Here is a 12,495-nt window from a genome sequence, read left to right on the forward strand (position 1 = left end):
CATGTGTGGAATGACCTTCCAGAGGAAGTTGTGGGTGTGGGTACATTTACAGTGGTTAAAAGCCATTGAGATAAGATCATGAATACAAAATGTTTGGAGGGATATGGGCCAAGCACAGGTAAGTGGGACTAGTTTAGTTTGGAATTATGGTTGGATTGGACTGTTTGAATCGAAGGGTCTATTTCCCATGCTGTATGACTCTCTGATTATGACTAGATTCCCTACAGTGTGGAAATAGGCCCTCAGCCCAACAAATCCACACCTACCATCCAAAGAGAAACCCACCCAGACCCATTTCCCTCTGACTAAAGCACCTAATACTATGCTCAATTTAGCATGGCCAATTCACCTGACCTGCACATCTTTGGACTGTGGGAGGAAATTGGAGCATCCGGAGGAAACTCACACAGACACGGGGAGAATGTGCAAACTCCACACAGACAGTCACCCAAGGCTGGAATCGAACCTGGGTCCCTGGCGCTGTGAGGCAGCAGTGCTAACCACTGAGCCCTATTTCAATGTTCAGGTCACAACTCTGATTCAAATAGAGGCCTCTTGATTTCATTGCTAGAGTACAACCCCTAGACATTCCATCATCACTTTAAATGTCCATTTGAACAGACAGATGGGAGATCAGTGTCACATCTACTCTGAGAACAACAGCTCATGAATGTCAGCCTTGATTTCAAAAGTAGGATCTGCACCTACAGGCCTGTAGCCTAGGGATGAAAGTGTTACTACTTCAGCAAAACTGAGCATTCAACGCAAACAAAACTCCGTGTTACTGACTGAAACTTTGAACTGAGACAACCAATTTATCCCAGACAATCAACACAAACATTCATTGGCACAAGATCTTCATGCTACAATTTCAGTTTTAGAAGTACATCACTCACTTTCACCAGGCAGCGTGATATTGGGAGAAGGTGAGGACTGCAGATGCTGGCGATCGGAGTCAAAAAGCGTGACGCTGGAGAAGCACAGCACATCAGGCAGCATCCTCGGTGTGTGATATTGGGTCAAGTCTGTGACTTCCTACACTTCCTGTGACTCTAATTTTATCATTTAGGTGGCAACTTGACATTTGACACTATCCAGGACAAAGTTGCCCACTTGATTAACACCACATTCACAAACATCCACTCCGTCCATTACCAACAGTCAGTAGCAGCAGTGAGTACCATCTACAACTTGCTGAGATTGACCAAGGCTCCTTTGACAACACCTTCCATACCTGCAACCAGTGCCATCCAAAAGGATATGGGCAGATCCATGGCAGCACCATGCCCTGCAATTTCCCCTAAAAGTCATTCACCATCCTGACTTGGAAATATGTCACCACTCTTTCAGTGTCACTGGGTCAAAATCGTGGAACGCCCTCCCTGACACATTGGGGGTCTAGCCACAGCAAACCCCCTGCAGCAATTCACGAGGCAGCTCACTACCATTTTTTCAAGGGCAACTAAATGCTGGCATAGCCAGTGATGCCCACATTCTGTGAATGAATGAATAAGACAGAGAATAAAATTTCCTCATTCAATCATTATGACTGTGCATCATGACCGAAAACCAGAAGCTATACAATTATAATTTAACTAAGAAAGGCACCTATTTATAACGGAAAAACCACATTTGGGAACCGGAAGCAGCTTTGTGGTTCAGCAAACCCAGTTTCCATACTGGATTAGACAGGACAGGAAACCCACAACCTGGATACCGATATCATTCTCTGATCTGCATCACTCAACATTAACAGCTGAATTAACTAGTATGCAAGCCCAGGAGATGCAACTGTCCGGCAGGTTACAGCTGGCAGTTCCTAGGAAGGCCACAGAAGTGGAACGAGGCAGGAGGTGACAAGGTAAAGACCAACAGCACTCTGGTGTCAGTTGGAGAAAGTGAGGACTGCAGGTGCTGGAGATCAGAGTCGAAGAATGTGGTGCTGGAAAAGCACAGCCAGTCAGGCAGCATCTCAGGAACAGGAGAGTCAATGTTTCGAGCATTAGCCCTTCATCAGGAATGGCGGGGTGAGGTGGGTGGGGAGCCCAATTGGGCTGAGAGACAAATGGGAGGGGGTTCAATGTTCAACTTCCAACCTACAGATCTCCACCATCTACACGATTTTGCAAAGAAATGTACTTGCACTGACGTGCGTAAAATAGTTTAAAAGAAAATTGAAAATTGCTTTTGAAAACATGCAGATGCCTTAACACTCGCCTTAGAGGGCCTATTATTTGATGGTGAGCATCATTCCAATCTCTCCGCTTCATTAGCCCTTTGGAAATCCTATCCCTGTTTTCAGAGATCAATTCCTTATCCAGTTATTCTTTAGTTATGCATCTGTTTGAATACTTTTCAAATTGATCTTTCAATTTGTTTAAGTAACCTTCCCTTGTAATACACCTCTCCACTTGAGGCAAACAATTCAAAAGTTCCTTCTCCATGCTAGCTTCCCATGTTTTGGATCAGGTCTCCCGATTCAAACCATCATCACAGTGACAGTGAAAAGTGACTCAGTCATAGAGTCACAGCTCAAATCCTCAAACCCTGGCAACATCCTTGTAAATCTTTTCTGAACCGCTTCAAGTTTTACAACATCCTTCCGATAGGAAGGAGGCCAGAACTGCATGCAATATTCCAACAGTGGCCTAACCAATGTCCTGTACAGCCGCAACATGACCTCCCCACTCCTGTACTCTATATTCTGACCAATAAATGAAAGCATTCCAAACACCAACTTCACTATCCTATCTACCCGCGACTCTACTTTCAAGGAGCTATGAACCTGCACTCCAAGGTCTCTTTGTTCAGCAACACTCCCTCGGACCTTATCATTAAGTGTATAAGTCCTGCTAAGATTTGCTTTCCCAAAATGCAGCACCTCGCATTTATCCAAATTAAACTGCATCTGCCACTTCTCAGCCCATTGGCCCATCTGGTCCAGATCTTGTTGTAATCTGAGGTAACCTTCTTCGCTGTCCACTACACCTCCAATTTTGGTGTCATCTGCAAACTTACGAACTGTACCTCTTATGCTCGCATCCAAATCATTTATGTAAATGACAAAAAGTAGTGGACCCAGCACCGATCCTTGTGGCACTCCATTGGTCACAGGCCTCCTGTCTGAAAAACAACCCTCCACTACCACCCTTTGTCTTCTACCTGCCTTCAACCTAAGGGGAAGAATTGAGGTTGACTTTATACCACAGAACAAATGATTTTCAAAAACAAAACGCAATTAATTTTCAAATACAGTTTAATACAGTGGATTGAAAGCCTCAGTAAAGATCCCAGTGTACTTACGTGACAGCGCACTGTGCGAAGGACAAGTACTCCACCAACACGTCCAATCCCTTGTTCTCCTCATTCAAAAACTCCTGCACCCAACTATGAGCAAAAACAAAAATCAGCAGTTCATCAGATTTGAGTTCATAGAAGAGCATTGGGATGGGCACTTAACCAGAAGTTATCAAAAATGATATTGGATTGAGCCAGAAGGACCTCAATGCTCTTTGTGCATTCCTAGGATTTGAATCGCAAAACGTTCAACAATTTGGAACTATTCGATAGTGTAGTCCAGTTAGTACAGGCAGTTGCACCCATCTGACTCTCAGGAATAGTTCAGATTACACTTCACAAATCTAATATAATCTGATAGGTAGCAGCAACAACTCATGTTAATTGTAACAGCAATATATATCAAAATTTTTTTAAGAAGGTGCAGGGAGTGAACAAGTTGGAAGTGTACAAAGTTAAAAATCACACAACACCACGTTATAGTCCAACAGGTTTAATTGGAAGCACACTAGCTTTCGGAGCGATGCTCCTTCATCAGGTGATTGTGGAGGGCTCGATTGTAACACAGAATTTATAGCAAAAATTTGCAGTGTGATGTAACTGAAATGAGACATTGAAAAACTGATTGTCTGTTAAGCCTTTCATCTGTTAGAATAAAATGATAGTTTCACTTCTTTCATGTGTAAATCATAAACCTTTTTTTAAAAGTTGCATTCTCGGGTTAGCTGTTAACAATGGTGATAGCTAGACAATATGTTGAAGGTGTTAGCCCCCTGTGTTCTCTGTCTATGACCTGATGTTTAGATTGATTCTAATCTAAAAAGTGAGATAACAGAGTTTTACATAAATTCATGCAGTTTTTGAGCTCAGAGTTCTACATGAATGTATGCAGTTTTTGAGCAAAGTGCAATGTGTGCTTCCAATTAAACCTGTTGGACTACAACCTGGTGTTGTGTGATTTTTAACTTTGTACACCCTAGTCCAACACCGGCATCTCCAAAAGTTGGAAATGGGTATTGATAGTAGGGAGGAGAGTATAATAAGGGGACTGCTGGTATAATTGTAGACATAAATTTTGAAGCTCTGGACCTATGCTCAAGGCCTTTGTATTTCACTTGGTTTGTAAGCCACTTCGTTCTTTCACAAGTGCAACCACCAACTCAACCTTTACTAGAGAGGATGCCAAATTACATAATAAAGACTATTTACACTGTAATTTAGCAGCACATCACAACACACTTCCCCAAACACTCACCATTGTTTTTGAAACAAACATACAAACCTATTTGCACACAAATATCCCACAAACAGCTAATGAAATCAGTGGCATGTTCTTGTTGGTGATGGTTGATTGACCAGGTTACTGGGAAAAAACACCTGATAATCTTCAAGCAGGGTCAAGGCACCTTTAACAGCTACCTGTTAAACTTTAGGAAGAAAGCTTCTTTTGTAATATTTGTTCTACTTTGTCATTATATGAATCACTTCCAACTTAAGATTCTCTTTTATGGGATCATAGAATCCCTACAGTTGAGAAGCAAGCCATTCAGCCCATCGGGTCCACACCGCCCCTCAGCATCCTACTCAGACCTGTACCCTATCTCTGTTTTGTTGTACTTCCCATGGCTAATCCACCTAACCTGCACATCTTTGGACGAGCAGCACCCATAGGACTGACATGGGGCAAAAATGCTAACTACACACAGACAGTCGTCCAAGGCTGAAATTGCACGCTGTGAGGTAGCATTGCTAACCACTGAGACACTAAGCCCTATAATATCAACCTTCGAATGAGCTATCCCTCTGAGGGTCCTGATTCAAATCTCATTTCAGATAAATAAAGGCTGACACCCCAGGAATGTACTGAGAGAGTGGTCCATCGCTGCAGCTACAGTTTTCTATTTGGATAAGAAAGCAAACTCAGGTCTGTGTGCCTGCTTGCTCGATGTAAAAGACTCCCATTGCACTATTTCAAAGAAGAGCATAATGGTTAGCCCCTGCATTATTTCTCCTCAGCCCACACTGCAAAACAGATGATCTGGTCATTAACAGCTCTGTCTTTGTGGGAGCTTGCTGTGCACACCTAGTCTGCAAATGTTTCATACGTTACAACAGAGACTTTACTTTGAGCAGTTAATTGGGTGTAAAGTGCTCTGAGATAGCTGATAGTCATGAAAATTGCTGTCTACATGCAAATCTTTCTTTTTTTGCTTCTATTCTCATACCCCACCCTTTCATAATTTGCCTTTTTCACTTGCCTTAGGGTTTTCCCCTCTATTAGTCCTCATGTGTATATTAAGAACCGTCACCTCACAGTGTTGCTGGCAGTGACAGCATCTTTGCAGATGCCCAGACTGCCCATGAGATATAGCTGTACAAGCACTAACACTGCCAATTCCAAACTGATAGCCATTCTTAATATCAGTGGATGCAAGTAGACTGAAAAAATATATATCACCATGGGTGATGTGGTGGAAAATATAGGACAAAAATAAGCATCAATGCTGGGCCCTCTTGTGGCACAGTTTGGAGATGCCAGTGTTGGACTGGGGTGTACAAAGTTAAAAATCACACAACACCAGGTTATAGTCCAACAGGTTTAATTGAAAGCACACTAGCTTTCGGAGCACCGCTCCTTCATCAGGTAATTGAAGGAGCAGTGCTCCGAAAACTAGTACTTCCAATTAAACCTGTTAGACTATAACCTGGTGTTGCGTGATTTTTAACTTTGTGGCACAATGGTAGTGTCCCTACCCTTGGACTGAGAGGTCCAGGTTGAAGTCCATGAAAAAAAATGAGCAGACTGCTGGTCACATTCAGTTGCAACCTGCTGCCACCAATGACCCCAGGTATATAACAACCATGGTCAGGAGGACAGTATAGTTGCGCTGTAAACTCATTTGAAGAAGGAAGGGAATTAATACTGACTTGTTTTGCATTCCCTCTGGGTTTTTTTTTGCCTTTTCTTTCTATTCTCCAACATGCCAACACACAACTGAGTCACCTCCCAACCACCAAAATCACTGTGACTATTTTTTGCATTTTTTTCAACTAGTAACCACCATCAGTAAAATACCTGTGTAGTCAATCCAATATTTACATTTTTTAAAATCATTCATGGGATGTGGGCGAACCCAAATTCCAGACTTTTTAAAAAATTTAATTGAAGCTACCTCATTGAATATTTTTAAGGCAAAGATAGACAGATTTTTGAACAGTAAAGAAATTCAGTGTTATGGTGAGCGGGTGGGTAAGTGGAGCTGAGTCCACAAACAGATCAGGTAAAAACAATGATTGCAGATGCTGGAAACCAGATTCCGGATTAGTGGTGCTGGTAGAGCACAGCAGTTCAGGCAGCATCCAAGGAGCAGCGAAATCAGAATAAAGGCAGTGAGCCTGAAGCGTGGAGAGATAAGCTAGAGGAGGGTGGGGGTGGGGAGAAAGTAGCATAGAGTACAATGGGTGAGTGGGGGAGGGGATGAAGGTGATAGGTCAAGGAGGAGAGGGTGGAGTGGATAGGTGGAAAAGAAGATAGGCAGGTCGGACAAGTTCGGACAAGTCATGGGGACAGCTACTGAGCTGGAAGTTTAGAACTAGGATGAGGTGGGGGAAGGGGAAATGAGGAAACTGTTGAAGTTCACATTGATGCCCTGGGGTTGAAGTGTTCCGAGGCGGAAGATGAGGCGTTCTTCCTCCAGGTGTCTGGTGATGAGGGAGCGGCGGTGAAGGAGGCCCAGGAACTCCATGTCCTCAGCAGAGTGGGAGGGGGAGTTGAAATGTTGGGCCACGGGATGGTGTGGTTGATTGGTGCGGGCGTCCCCGAGATGTTCCCTAAAGCGCTCTGCTAGGAGGCGCCCAGTCTCCACAATGTAGAGTAGACCGCATCGGGAGCAACGGATACAAAGTCCTATTGAATGGCAGAGCAGGCTCAATGGGCCAGATGGTCGACTCTTGCTGCTATTCCTTACGAGGCATGAGAGTGCTACCACGAGTACTACCAAGTCACATACTATTCTGACTTCCAACCACATTCCTGTTTCTTCACTGTCACTGGGTCAAAAGCCCTTTCCTAAAAGCAATGTGGGCTCCACCTACACTACCTCGGATTGCAGAAGTTCAAGAAGGCAGCTCACTATCACCTTCCCAAGAACAATTAGCGATGCGCAACCATGTACTGGCCTTACCAGTGGCGTTCACACCCCCTGAAGTAAAAACAGATTGACCTTCTTGGGCAAAAGATCAAAGGTGATGATCACTAGCATCATGAAACCTGAAATACCAGCTATAACACAAATATACTCAGTGGCTACCACCTCTACCTCATGGAGGCTGATCACAATCCAGGAGACAGGTTTTGCAAAATGAAGGCCTGGACATATCATACTTGGTTTTATTTCAATAATGACCATTTTTCCAAAGAAAATACAGATTCTTAAAATGCCAATAAGTGTCACTCACCCAATGTGATTGGTCCGCAATGAAATCTCCAGCTCTCGCAGGACCTGAGTTGACTCTTGGACTCGTCTCTTGAACTGCAGCAGTGAACATGAAAAAGAGAAACAAGAAGATTCTTCATCATGTGGATTTGGACGAGGAAGTTATTCCTTGGCCACATGAGGGGCACTCTGAATTGATCCATCTCCTATTGAAACACTGCAGGATGAGTGGTTCATGTACTGAGGCTCTCAGGGAGTGAGATAGTGAGCCATCATTTACACTGCACAGTGGAGTCTGTACTAGCAAACAATGGAGGGCAACAGCTGATTGACTATAGGATCATGCAGGCATAGGTGGATAAAGTCTGGGGGAGGGGTGAACCCTCGGTCTATGGGGTGGGGGGGGTGACGGTCTGTGGGAGTGGGGGTGTGAGTGAACTCTTGGTCTGTGGGATGGGGTCTGATGCTTAGTTTATGGGGGTGGTGATGTTGGCTGCACGCTCGGTCTGGGGAATGGGGGATGGTTGGGATGACACTCAGTCTGTGGGATGGGGCAGGGGGGTGAACCCTTGGTCTGTGGGGTGGGGAGTAATGCTCAGTCTGCTAGGGTGGGGTTGAACCCTCAGTCTGTGGGAATGGGGGTGACGCTTGGTCTGTGGGAGTGGAGGGGGAGAACCCTTTGTCTGTGAGGGTGGGGGGGTGACGCTCGGTCTGTGGGGGTGGGGGGGTGACGCTCGGTCTGTGGGGCTGGGGGATGAACCCTCGGTCTGTGGTGGTGGGGTTTGGGGTGAATCCTCGGTCAGTGGGGGTGGGGGTGGGGGTGAACCCTTGGTCTGTGAGGGCGGGGTGAGATGCTGGGTCTGTGGGGTGAACCCTCTGTCTGTGAGGGTGGCGGTGATGCTCAGTCTGTGGAGGTGGGGAGTGATGCTCGGTCTGTGGGGGTGGGGGGTGAACCCTCTGTCTGTGAGGAGGGTGTGACGCTCTGTCTGTGGGGGTGGGGGATGAACCCTCGGTCTGTGGTGGTGGGGTTTGGGGTGAATCCTCGGTCTGTGGGGGTGGGGTGAGACACTGGGTCTGTGGGGGTGGGGTTGGGGGTGGGGGTGAATCCTTGGTCTGTGGGGATGGGGGTGGAGGTGAATTCTCCATCTGTGGGGGTGGGGGTGAATTCTTGCTCTGTAGGGGTGGGGGTGGAGGTTATCCCTTAGTTTGTGGGGTGGGGGTGAATCCTTGGTCTGTGGGGGTGGGAGTGGAGGTTATCCCTTGGTCTATGGGGGTGTGGGGTGGAGGTTATCCCTTGATCTGTGGGGGTGTGGAGTGTGGGGTGAACCCTTGGTCTGTGGGGGCGGGGGTGTGGGGTGAACCCTCGGTCTGTAGAGTGGGAGAGTGGGGGAGTGGGGCAGTGGGGCGGGTGACGCTCAGTCTGTGGGATGGGGCTGCAGAACAAACTCAGAGCCTGAGGGGAGGGAGACAGAGTGACACCACATCCTGTGAAAACTCTCCGAGTAAGCTCTATCTCGTATTCCCCTGCCCTGTGATTTCCTCATTCACTCACAGTATGTTGGCTGACAGCTACTTGGGTGGGGTTGGGGCTTTGTTTCCCTAGTGTGGTTCACACTGGGAAATGTAAAGAAACTAGTTGGTGTGGCCGTGTTGGGCTGAAGGGCCTGTTTCCATGCTTTCAAGACCAGTGCCTCACGATCACTGAACACCTCCTAAGGCTAAATGTATCAGCCCAGGGCAGGCCCTCAGGATGGGACCAGGGGAATGGAAAAACAATGGAACAGCTGTGCCTTTCATTTATATTCCTCTTTTGTTCGGGGTTTTGAAAAATGCTCCTGTCTATTTTAGGATAAATGATAGAGCATGAAAAGACACTGCACACAGCAAAGCTGAGGTACTTTCTATCTTGTTTTAGCCACTATGTCATCCGCAGGTTCATTTCCCCAATCTGAAACCTGACTAAATTTAAACACACTGGTAATAAGCTGATATGAGTGCTCAGATGATCGATTATCTGAAGAACATAATTTCCAGGTACAAGAACCGGAATTCCAAACACTTTCATGTGTTTTCAGAGACACCACTTGGTGCAGCTGGAAGCTGTGTGAATGATCACCAACACTCCATTTTCTCGGGTAGGCAGCTGCCCCATTGACCAATCCAGTCTGTGGTCTGAAGAAAGTAAAGCAGTTCTTACCTTCCTGACCCCACCCTGATCCAGGAATCCCCTTAGTTTCTGGATGTAAGCAAACGGAGGATTCTTCACTTGGAATCGTTCCTGCAATGAATGAAACAACAGTCAGGAGATTGCTCGCCATGGAAGAGGATTGAAGCATTGTCACTGATCTGGACACGAGCTACTCAGTCTGGGTTTCAAATAGAACATTAATTGGATTACAACTATTGTATAAAATCAACTTGTAATAATGATTTTATTGCCTATGCAGTCCTGTTTTGGCAGGATCCTACTCCTCAAAGTCACATTTTTAGCATATTTCTGCAATCTCCCTCTGGGAGGGAATTTCCCATGATGCTGCCTGGTTGGTCATCTGTACTTATGGATTGTGCATTCAAGTACAACTGCCCAATGTTCTACTCCATTCAGTTCAACAGGGTCATTGCAACTTAGGATGGATGATCAGATCCTCGCCGTGCTTCAGATATATGTACATAATATTACACAAGTAAGAGATGCCTTTGTTGGATACAGTCCAACTCCAATGTTTGTTTTGTTTTCTTCATATGCTACTGTACAGAACCAAAGTGTGTTTGTGGCTAGATATAAAAGATATTTTTATGATTAAAGGATATTTTTAATATTTCAAAAAATCCATTTCTTCTTGTGGCAAAGTGAAACATTCCACTAACCCATTGACCAGGGAATACAATGAGGGTCTACTTAGGGCAAAGGCAATTTAACTCTTCACCCTCTACTGATAGAAGCTCTAAGCAACTACTTCTCTGCTTTTCAGATTAATTTCATGTTTTGTTATCTAAGTGTAAATAATAATCTTACTCTAACCATTTTATGGCAATTTAGAAGAGAATTCGAAAGAGGAAGAACTAATTGATTGCTCTGGTCTAAGTACTGCTCAACCTACTAACCAGCTCTATTGAAGAGTAAACAGGAAACGCGCTCCCTCTGTGCAAAATCCAACTGGGTAGTTAACAGCTTGTATCTTATTTCTCTCAACTGTTCTTTCCTGGGTTTTTTTATTGTCCTCACTGCACGACATCATTAAGACTTGATTTCATCAGTTTAGACAATGCAAAAAGAGACATAAGAATTGCCTGAACACTCACTCAGGATCAGTGCAAACCAGAATCCACAAGAGATTTTAGAGTAGAGATTTAAATTTAGATTTTATTGTCACGTGTACCCAAGTACAGGAATACTGTGAAATGTGTACAAAGTCACCATTCTCCAGCACCATCTTAGTTCAAAAAAGACAGGATTAAGAACAGTAGCTCAAGATGGGAAAGCCAGTTGAAGAAATATGAAAGGCTCTCCTACTCCAATGTGCAACACATTATTTGAAGAAGCAAGCTTCTCCAATCACATTCCATATCTGCCACTCCATCCCAGCATCAAATTAGTTTGGCTGGTCATCAAAAGAGCTGAATGCTGAAAAGGAGTTCAGACTCTGCCTACTTGCCTTGAAGTCTAAGTACTGGAAGAGGAAGTAATTAGGCTGTCAAGGTAGAAGCACAAGTCTTCAAACCTTGGCTCCTTTTGATTGCAGCTGAGATTCTCATGAGCTGTAGGTGCCAGCCAAAGGCCTCACTCCAACTCGGTAGATGTGAGATGACATGAAATTGGACAGTGCCATTCCAGAGCTGAGCTATAAACCAGGTTCGGGCTTTGGGAGTTGTCCATCCCATAGAGGGAGCAAGCACAGGATGGCAGTGGATCACAGTGTTTGGGAATTAGCCAATAATGATCCCTCTAAGCTCATTGATTTGTCTAGTACTAATGGGAGGAGTGGGGCAGCATGGTCACAGCATTCGATTCCACCCTTAGACGACTGTCTGTGTCGAGTTTATGCATTCTCCTGTGCTTGAGTGGATTTCCTCCGGATGTTCTGGTTTCCTGCCACAGTCGAAAGATGTGCTGGTTAGATGGATTGGCCATGGACGTGCAGGGATTGAGTAGAGGGGTGGTATGCTCTTTGGAGGGTTGGTATGGACTCAACTGGCTGAATAGCCTGCTTTCACACTGTAGGGAATCCATGAGTGTTCTTGACACATGCTATGCCTCTACATGGTGCAGTACTCCACTTCGCATTTTAAAGAGCCTTCCTCCCAAAACAGGCAACCATGTCCTGTAACATTTACAAGCCTGCCTGGAGATTGCATTCAGTGTATTTCTGGCATTGGAACACTACCCCAGTCAGACTCCATCTCTTAGCTATTTTCTAGGACAAGGGAGACACATTCTGCCGTTCAGTTACTACATTCACTTGGAGTATGAATGAAGCACCAAGCGTTGATGTAAAGTGTCCTGTATCTCACTAAATCAGGTGTAAATACACCACTAACTGAGATAAGGGCTTGTACTTGGAAATAATCTAAAGGACGGCCCTTTGTTAAATAGGACAGCCCTTTGTTCTATAATTAAGTAAACCCGTTAAGTACCTGTTTAGAGATTTAAGCGTACAAGGAATATAAACGATGGAGAAAGAAGATTTCCTCCACTGACATCATAACATGTTCCTGATCAATTGATTTATAAAACAGAGCAAACCTTTAATAGCAGGTCAAT

The 12,495-nt window shown here is 44.9% G+C and overlaps 1 protein-coding gene across 9 annotated transcripts in view; it reads right to left on the reverse strand.

The window, feature by feature from the left end:
- Positions 1 to 12,495, reverse strand: part of fmnl1a (formin-like 1a) — a 265,065-nt gene that overhangs the window by 107,782 nt on the left and 144,788 nt on the right. For all 9 annotated transcript variants that reach the window (XR_011955183.1, XR_011955182.1, XM_072561823.1 and 6 more), the window contains exons 3-5: positions 9,931 to 10,011; positions 7,756 to 7,829; positions 3,304 to 3,387 (exon numbers count right to left, since the gene is read on the reverse strand). Coding sequence is in view for 7 of the 9 variants with exons in the window: in XM_072561823.1 (XP_072417924.1) it covers positions 3,304 to 3,387; positions 7,756 to 7,829; positions 9,931 to 10,011 (239 nt within the window). In the remaining 2 variants the exon portion in view is untranslated. The remainder of the gene's footprint in view (positions 1 to 3,303; positions 3,388 to 7,755; positions 7,830 to 9,930; positions 10,012 to 12,495) is intronic.

This window comes from Chiloscyllium punctatum, chromosome 42, assembly GCF_047496795.1.
Source record: "Chiloscyllium punctatum isolate Juve2018m chromosome 42, sChiPun1.3, whole genome shotgun sequence".
Taxonomy (NCBI): Eukaryota; Metazoa; Chordata; class Chondrichthyes; order Orectolobiformes; family Hemiscylliidae; genus Chiloscyllium; species Chiloscyllium punctatum.